Genomic DNA, 9,942 nt, shown 5'->3' with positions numbered 1-9,942 from the left:
TATAGTGTAGGGTATAGTGTAGGGTATAGCGTAGGGTATAACGTACGGTATAGCAGAGGGTATAGTGTAGGGTATAGCAGAGGGTATAGTCTAGGGTATAGCGTAGGGTATAGTGTAGGGTATTGTGCAGGGTATAGCATAGGGTATAATGTAGGGTATAGTAGAGGGTATAGTGTAGGGTATAGCAGAGGGTATAGAGTAGGGTATAATGTAGGGCGTAGCGTAGGGTAAAATGTAGGGTATAGCAGAGGGTATAGTGTAGGGTATAGCGCCGGGTTCGGTGTCTACACGAACCTACATACGTAGCCACAGAGTCCGTTTAACGCAGAACCATAAATCACACTTTAGTGCTGCAATTGTGGACAGCAGCAGTTAACCAGTGTGTCTCCCCGTGTATTGCAAGCCTGGTGGCCCATGGGAATAATTTTTTTATGTATTTCAGTAATGCAATTTCTTTACAGCTCGGTTGGTAACTTAGATATAGTCATATTTTCAAATCTCCAGTTAGCTTTTAGCACTGACTAATGTATGGAATATGTCTGATAGCTTTTTAAAAATTCTGAATTTTGCAATTCAGTCCATGATCCTGTGATCCCAGAAGCTTTTGGGCTCTAGTTTAATGCTGCCATCAGTCTGTGACTTTTCTAAGAGGAAACCCTGTTAACAGTAAACTTTAAAGTCGGAACAAAACAACTGAAACGCATTTGTACTGGAGCAGAAGTCCCTGACAACAGCTGTATGGTACATCATGCTGTATACTGGTGATTAATCATGTGTGATCAGGACGAGGTCTGGCTGGGTTCAGACGTCCAGGTTGACCACAGCTGTGCACTGATGGATTGCTTGCGTCAGTTTTGGAGAAGAGGTGCTGTGACAGTGTTGCTTGCTAGATAGACTGCTCAAGTCTGGTCATGCTGTGATTGATTTGGTCAGGTGTTAATGGCAGCTGATTGTCTGGAGTGGTCTGAATGCACTCTGGCGGTGGGTTATTGAAATCTGTCTGTGCTCTGTTTTAAAGCTGGGTGAGACCGAGCGGGCTTGCTGGACACAAGGCCTGAAGTCTGGGGAGAATAGTCTGGGTCAATGGAAGTACATTTCCGGATAATTGCTTGACATCCGGCAAGTGGCTCACCTGACGGATGTCCCTCACCTTCTGCTTTCTGTGTGTTGCCGTTCTCAAAATCTCTTCACTTTGGGAAACAACAACAAACACTGAGCACAATGTTGTGTCTAACAGCCAATTCCGAAGTGTCTATGTACTGTATCTCAATCCAAAATACAACTGTAAATAATACAAGTGGCTCATTTACTTTGCCTCTTCCTAGAACACAACCTGCAACTTGGATCTGTTACAAAAAAGGTAATCTATATTTTCAAAATTGTTCAGGTGCTGCCGGAACATCTGCCAGATGTCCAAGACCTTCTGCTATCTTTGTGTGTTGGCATTCTAAACCCAAGACGATTGTGATTGGTTTAAAGAAATGCCAATAAACCAGAGCATGTTGGTTTTTCCAAGACATGTCAACTGGTAACTTAATTTCCAACTGTTACTCACTTATTTGGACAGAATAAACTTAAAGATTTGCCATCTGAGTGTTTTATTAACTGGTTTATCTTATTGTCATCGTGTGTGTGTGTGTGTGTGTGTGGTGGAATTGTTGTTCCTGTTTCCTCACCTGTGCTACATACGACAGGTCTGAGATGAGAGAGAAGCTGTCCACCTCTCCTCGGCTGATGTACGTCTGAAGCAGAACGTTGATTTTGCCGTAGCCATTCTCCACCCCGCCGGCGGCCGGCAGCTCACAGTAGTTACTCAGCAGCTGATCCAGCTCCTCCATCTCCTCATCACGAACCTGCCAACACACATCACCAACACGGTGCAATGACATTTTCCTAGTATGATGGAGTTTCAAGTGGATAAGTGCATTACATACATATACGGAGCTTAGACCTGATGTAGACTATTTTTTGTTGGCATTTTTTAGGCCTTTATTTGACAGGACAGCTGAAGACATGAAAGGAGAGAGAGGGGGGAATGACAGCAAAGGGCCGCAGGTCGGAGTCCAACCGGGGCCCGCTGCTGAGCTATCCTGATGTAGACTTATTAAATAATTTGTGTGACTACATGTTTAAAATTAAAGACTTGCGTTTAGGAACATAACTCTGTATAAAGATGAAAAACCTGTGGGTGAGATCTCAGTGCTTGACTCAAGCTCTGACAGCTGTTGTTGTAGCTTTTAGTGAGATCCATTTATCTCAGAACTCAGAAACCGGAGGTAGGAAGGACGTCACACCCACATTGAATGCATTCAATTTACAAGTCAAACTTTTCATTTGGTTTAGGTTCTGGCCAGGTTAGCCATTGTTAGCAGTACCAGATGATAACAGCCCTTAACAACACATGTGCATACAAAATAACATAACAAGTCTGCAGATAGAAGTTGGATAGGTCTGTGTGTACAAATGATGTAGTGTGACACAATTGAGACAGAAGTGCTAATAACAGCATGTTACAACAGCTTTCATTACTGTAGTAATCCATGTTGGATTTTAAGCTCGAGGAACTGCGAGGTTGACTAAATTCTGAGCTCGGAATTCCAAGGTAAGGGGGCGTGTCTGCAACTTTGACCTCGGAAAATCCGACGTCCGAGTACAAATAGAACGCAATACTATACATGAGGACCTCTCACCTTAAGCTGGTCAAACTCTTCAGCCTTGGACACGATACTGAGGATGTCAGCTTCTGTTCGCTGAGAGTTGAAAAGTTCATTGAAGGTCTTCACAGAAGGAGAGAAAAGAAATACAAGGGGTTAATGGAGTACCAGGACAAGTCCTTATGTCTGACGCAGTGATGCTCACTAAATATGGCGTATATGCACAAGAAATGAACAAAGATGAATCAGATACATTCATTTCCAAGGTTACAATCTTGTAATTGTCTCTTATATCTGTTCTACATTTTTTTCAGGATACTCAAAACTGTGAGTTTGTTAGTAAACATGTGTTAACTGTGCTTGTGGTCTTCTCATCAGTTCCTTTATAGTCTTTTCACATGTTGTTTCTTTACTTAAATTGTATCATCTTAATTTCTTGGACAGGACTCTGGACCAGTTAGTCAAAAAGAGACGCTTGGTCAGGTGCCTTCGGCGTTTGTTATTGACTCAAAAAGTCTAGTTTAGCATCGTATTTAGACGGGCTAGGTGGGAACTCTTGGCATCATTATATGATGCTCTCGGGACTTGGATCTAGCCCTTTGGCGTCATATTTAGACGCACGTGGTCAGGACTCTTGGCGTCATTTTTTTTTCACTCTGGGTCGGGACGTACGTTTAACTGACATTCATCAAAACAACGGGACAGTTCTGGGAAAAGATGGTGGGTGGGGTTGCAGAATGTACGCTTCAGTGACACACTGGTCTCCTGGGTGAAAGACCTATGATGCTCATCCACCACCCCAACCAACCTCCATATGCAGAGTTTCATAGTACTCGCTAACATTGTTGCTCTAAATACTACATCATCATACATCACCGCGGTTGAGCTGCTGCAATGGGTTGCAATTACAGCAAGAAAAAAATTCAAAGAACCCAACCCTGAGCGTGTCTTCTGATGTATGGTTAGGCTCATTTTTGTTAAGAAAGTGAGTCCATACCTCTATGGTGTTGTATTTGATGTAGAAGTGGCTGGCGGTCCGGCCCATGTCAGTGGAGGCATAGTAGCCAGTGCGCTCCTCAAAGCGGATCATTTTGGCTTTGTCCAGCTTCCTGCCTGACTCCACCACAAGCTCCTTCCTGTACAGCTCTAAGGAGGGATCCATCTGGCAAAAGAAGATGTAAATGCTTAATGCTTAATCGACCAATTACATTCTAGCATATGGGAGTAAATTATTTATACATGGTAATCTACACTTTTTTGATTAATTAATTTGAAAATTCCATCAATTAACTCAATAATGTCTTATCTATCCACATACATCTCTTCTATAAGAACTTATTTAGATACAACTGTAGTTTTCCTAGAAGAAAACCCTTCACAATCAAAAAACTCTGAAACTATTAATTGAGTTTATTTGTTTACACAAATAAAAATACTACAGATGTATGATGATGATGATGATGATGTGTACAGAATGTACACATAATCAATAAAAGATGTGATGGGGAGATGTAACAAATTCTCAAAGGGACCTCTCTGGGCATTCTCCAATACATACTCCAATAAATATAGAAAGAGACTAAAATAATGAAAATAAAAAGACAAAAAAGCCCAAACTAAAATTACACAAAATATCAAATCAACAACATAATTAGAAATATTTGTCACAAGCGGCTCAATCAGTAACAAGTTAAAAATTGATGTTTGATTGAAATTTGGTAATTTATCTTGTCTTGTCTTAAGTATTTTTATTGTCATTGTTGTCAAAGTAAACCTGAAAAAAACCACCTGAAAAGCCTTGTGGTTGATGCCATATGCCAGTGGGTTGGCCCTCATGCGAACATACAGGTAGGTATAACTGAGCCACTTCACCGCCTCCTCCACGTTGGTGACCGTCCCCAGAGCAATCTGAATCCAGCAGAGAGAAGGGACAAAGACTCCTCACACACACAGCCACTAACATCAGCGGTCTCTGCAACCATCTAGTGGACACTCCAGGATACTGCAGTCTCAACACAAACCCATTGTTTGAGAAAGGCTGGTGAAAGACGATAAGCGAGTTGTGGAACTACAGTAAGTAGGCTGGCAAGCTATTTCATTATCTTCAAACATAAGCAGCTTAATATATGAATAAAATAGTAAATAAATGTCTAAAATGTTATTTTGTAACATTGCTTTTTGAGTAAGAGTTTTGTCAAACATCGCTTGGACCGGCCATTCAGGATTCAGAAAAGCAAGAAAGCTATTTTGGATCTAGACTGGAAGAATAAATAAAAGACTAGCATTAATACTGTCCAACCATGGCTATGGAGACTGACCTCGGCGTTGAGATTGTCAGCCAGGCTGTCCAAGAACTGGCTCTCGATGGGGTTCTGCTGGGTCAGCAGGGTCAAGTAGTGGCTCAGTTTCTCATGGGTGGTGATGATGGTGCCCTCGCCGTACTTGTCAAACTGGGGACGACCGGCGCGCCCAAAAATCTGCATGACGTCCAGGATGCCCAGGTCCACCAGGGTGCCACGCTTGGCGTCGTAGATTTGAGTACCCTGTTATAGACACAGGAGACAAGGAAGTTAAATTTGGAATAATGTGCATTACAACAAATAGCTGTAATATCACGAGACCCAGACCAACAATGAATTGGTTCTGCTAACAGATTTACCCAAACACTGATATATATCTTATTTATTCGTGGCATTGAGCTCCATTGGTTTCTAAAAAACATTGAAATCACTAGAGCTGGGTACCGCCAGAGAAGTCCCAAATCAAATCAATTCAAAACTCAATTTTATTTATATAGCAATAAATCACAACAACAGTTATCTCATTGAGCTTTTCATAAAAGAGCAGCTCCAGGCCGTACTCTGTGATGTTAGAAACCTCGAGCAGAATGTTCAGTTATATTACCAATTTTGTTTAGATTTAAATAAATAAATAAAAGATTCTCAGATAACTTGTACTGTAAATTGTACACGCAAGAAGCAACCCCAAAATATTTGGTGTTTTGTAAGATTGTTTTTTGGTCATTTTTGGGCTTTAATAGGTAATTGACTAAAATTAATTGATAGGAGAGTAGACAGGAAAGGAAGGCAAGCGAGAAATAGAGAGAGAGAGGGGGGAAAGACAAAGCAAAGGTAAGAATTGAACCCTGGACCACTGAGGACTGAGCCTTGGTACTTAGGGCGTACACTCTACCAGGTGAGCTACCAGGGCATGCCTAAAATATTTGTTCCTAATATTTAACAGGACCAACACGACAGTCACTGACAAACTACAGCAGACGTCAACACAATGTTGTGCAACTGTAGTCTCCAGCCAGCGAGTGGCGTGGCCATGCTGAAGAACATTATTGTAATATGGTAACCAATTAAAAAGTAAGGGAACACAAGCAGACAGAGAGGAAGGCTCTGCAAGTCCTAAAGACAGCAGAGAGGGTTATTGGGACTAGGAGTCCTTCCATTGACACAGTTTACACACAGCGATGCCAGAAAGGAGCAGAGGGCTTCATCAGAGACTCACTCCACCCAGCTCACTCTCTGCTCACACACAAACACTATAGAGACTCAGAAACAGACAGTCTTGCTACACGTAAAAAAACCCTTCTAGAACAGTTTTTTTCCCTGCCACAGTCAGACTGGTGGCAAAAACAAAATTTAAAAAACTGCTTTAGCATCAACAAAAAAATAAATGTGCAATAATCCTCACTACTTCAATCTACTGTGAAGTACTACTGTGTAATATATATTTATAGTATGTTTACAAGCTCCTTGTCTACAAAATGTTGCACTCTTTTGTATAGCAACTACTTTTTTGTCCTTTTTTATTCTACCTTGTATGATCTTTTTTATATTTGAGTCAGTGTATTTTTCATTGCCCTTAACTTTTTTTATGGACACAAAAAGCTTGTAGAACATTTCCTTTGTGCCTGGACTGTTTGGTGTATGCACAAATGGAAAATACATTTTTTTTGCATCTCTTCAATCCTGAAAAGCCCTCACTCTGACAAATTGACAGTTCTTCTGGTCTTTACAGTTAAAGCCTTAGTGTGTGACTTGTTGATATTAATAAACATCTGTTACATTGAAGCCATTGCCAAATGAGTTGCTCCAATGTTAATTAAGACTATCAGCTCCACACAACTCTCGCTGTATTTCTCAGTATGACTATGTTCGGAAGATTGTGGCATCGTGCGACTTTCCTGCGCAGAAACTCAAGTGGAGATAATTACCTCTTCTGAAGAGTTTGTCATGTTTTTTTGTGTCTACTAGTAGTAACTGTGTGGAGGAGGGGTGGAGGTGGTGCGCGATCACGGAAGACTTGTATCAGGTAGACATGCCATCAGTTTTGTTTTACTTTGAATTCCTCATGCTGGCGGCAGAAACTACGCACTACAGCTTTAAATTTAACTGGCAAAAAGGTGTCGCCTTCGCGGTCGCACCGTGAGGTTATGGTCATTTCAGTAGGCCTGTAATCTCCCAGTCGACTGGTCGATTTATTGGTTGATACGTTCTGGCTCGACAAAATTCTGATTGGTTGATTTTTTGCCGTGTTAATTTCATCCAGTGGAAGCATAGACCGTTACGGTCTATGGGTGGAAAGCACTTATTGCTGATGGGGTTGTTTTCAGAGCATCCCTGTTTCACAGGTAACAGTCTGTCTTTAGAACACCCCCCTTGTTTTCCCTTTTTGGATTAGCCCAACCCACTGGGGACAGATTGAAGAAAGAACTAGAAAGCCTTGTTTTAGTGGTTTGCTGAATATTTATTTAATTGTGAGTGTTTAATTTACAGTCGGTCCTCCTCGACCATGTCGAGAAATTGTCAGGAGGAAGATTATGCTGCAACTGGTAGAGGAGCGGAGTTTATAGAGGAAAAATAGGCAGCGGGGCACCACAGCAGACACCAAAACGGAGGCAGTAGCAGGTTAGTTTAGGTTATAAATGTTCAAATATGATAGTTTTAAGTGTTGTTTGCCTGTTATATTGAATGAATTTCTACACCATATTTTTCAGATATGAATGTAGCCTATGAAGTAATTACGGTTTACTAGGCCATGATATGAATCATTGAAACGTTTAGGCTACTGTAGCCTATTAGGCCTACTACCCAACTGTATAATAAACTTGTTAAATTTTGGTGTTGTTTAGTTTTTTTTCTAAAGATATCTTAACACAATACAGGCATTAGTATCAAAATTAGATATTTATCGTGAGAGATTACAGAGTTTGGAGTCTGGCGGTCAAAATGACCGCTCACAGCAATTCTAGTATTTATGGAACCCCGGCACTTCTAGTGTTAAGTAGTGCTCCTGGGACACCAACACCGGTTTCCTGGGTGAAAATCTTGTGTTAAATTCTTCCAGAAAACACATGCTCGGACACAAGTCTGGACTTGAGTGGCTTTTCTGTTGTCCCGGACTTGTCTTGGACTTGTTGGTATTTGGACTCTGCCATTGGACTTGCCAAATATTCTAGTTGGTCTTGACCGAGTTGTGCATTATATGCTTTTGTTCTAAGGTCACTTTCTCCTTCAAAACAAAACAATGGATGAAGCACGCTCATTCCGAAAATGGGTATTAGTTTAACTCAAACTCCATCTGCAACAGGCATCAACATCGGCAGACCGTAAATGCCATAAGCATCTTTACAATCATTCACTGAAAGGACCATGTCATTTTTTTAGCTTGTAGCTTGCCGTAACAAAGTTTTTTGTTGTTTCCTAAAGTAAAGTGAGTTTGAGAACGGCAACACAGAGTCAGTAGAAACAAATGAAATTGGGCGTGAAAGTCCGTAAAAAAACTAAAATGATCTTGACTACAAAACACATATGTTGTTACAGTGGTGTATTTTACAAAACAAATTTTCAACAAACTAAATTACCAGATAACCTGAAATCGATTTCTAAATATATGCCTTTCACGACGGATGTACTGTATTTGGGTCATGAAGCTTTCAAGTGGTGGAGAGCAATACTTTCCTAGAAAAAGATAACACAAGACTTTCACCCAGGAAAAGAGAGTTTGTGCCTGGTAATAAATTACCAGAAGTTATTTGGAGCCTCTGGGGTCCCTGAATGTCTAGTCGCTTGGCAAGACCTTCCTCCACAGCGCCACGGAGGAGGGTCTGGCTAGTCTACACAGCATTCTGTGACGGGAGAAAAACCTGCTCTGGTTTACTGGTTTAAGACTTGGTTTATTTCTTTAAATCGTCTAGCCAGCCCCAGCAAAAAAGCAAGAAAGAAAGACAGAAGGAGACAAACCAAGACAACTAAAATGCAGGGAAGACAGCTAAACAAAGAAAGTCAAATAGTAAAACCTTGATGATAACTGCATGGGCCGGCAGGTTCACTCCCCAGGCCAGGGTGGCAGTACAGACCAGCACCTTGAGGTGGCCTTTGGAGAACATGCTCTCCATCAAGCTGCGGTCAGACCGCAACATGCCAGCATGATGGATCCCAAAGCCTTCAGGATACATCTCCTTCATCTGCTTGTTCCTGGAGCGCTGGATCTGAAAGAGATGTGGTAGGAGCGGCATTTTAGTTTTATATTTTTTAAACAGAGAGAGAAAAATGCCTGAGGGGACTTAAGGGAATGCAAATAGCACAGTTGTAATTGTTATTATTTTCCACAGAATAACACAATGCAGTTCGAGAACATAACGTGAGACACACATACAGACACACACACACACGGGCTGCACTGTTTTTTTTAACCGCAAAAGGCAGTTATTTTGTGTTAGTTGAAAGAAAATATCAGTGGAAAACATTTTAAAATGTAACTATCATTGCTTTTTTAGCAGTGCCTTTTATGTCCAATTCAATGTTCAATTTGTTCAATAAAATAATGCTGGAACAGATTTTTTAGTTTGTTTTAAATTAGACCAAGCAACTTGTTGTATTTCAACAGAATACTGAAAGCAGCAGAAAGGCAGAACTGAGTGCACTTTAATATCAGTTTATTTATAGAAAGCGATATAGTTATCGCAATATTAACAACCTTATCACATATTTCCCTCATATTGTGCAGCCCTAACACACAAAGACACACACACAGTCAAATTGAGATGTGTGCTGGTGACTGACAGTAGGGTTATGACCTTGCTGGGCTTGAGGAGAGGCCTCATCACAGGACTTTATCTCTCTCTCTGGGCATCTAAATAGAGGTCAGCGCCTAGCACTCCTCTGCAAACTGAAAGCCCCATTACTGGCAGCAGCTGTCTGCCACACACACACACACACACACACACACACACGCACACACACAGACACACACACACACACACTAACACACACAC

At 41.2% G+C, this 9,942-nt stretch overlaps 1 protein-coding gene across 3 annotated transcripts in view; it reads right to left on the bottom strand.

Moving 5' to 3' along the window:
• The window catches only part of ascc3 (activating signal cointegrator 1 complex subunit 3), a 178,514-nt gene that overhangs the window by 52,749 nt on the left and 115,823 nt on the right, over positions 1-9,942 (bottom strand). For all 3 annotated transcript variants that reach the window (XR_004656892.1, XM_034873475.1, XM_034873474.1), the window contains exons 15-20: positions 8,965-9,156; positions 4,973-5,197; positions 4,443-4,562; positions 3,652-3,816; positions 2,691-2,777; positions 1,677-1,853 (exon numbers count right to left, since the gene is read on the bottom strand). Coding sequence is in view for 2 of the 3 variants with exons in the window: in XM_034873475.1 (XP_034729366.1) it covers positions 1,677-1,853; positions 2,691-2,777; positions 3,652-3,816; positions 4,443-4,562; positions 4,973-5,197; positions 8,965-9,156 (966 nt within the window). In the remaining variant the exon portion in view is untranslated. The remainder of the gene's footprint in view (positions 1-1,676; positions 1,854-2,690; positions 2,778-3,651; positions 3,817-4,442; positions 4,563-4,972; positions 5,198-8,964; positions 9,157-9,942) is intronic.

Source organism: Etheostoma cragini, chromosome 6, assembly GCF_013103735.1.
Source record: "Etheostoma cragini isolate CJK2018 chromosome 6, CSU_Ecrag_1.0, whole genome shotgun sequence".
NCBI lineage: Eukaryota > Metazoa > Chordata > Actinopteri > Perciformes > Percidae > Etheostoma > Etheostoma cragini.
Note: the sequence above shows the minus strand (reverse complement) of the source record. Positions and strands in the feature narration are given on the sequence as shown.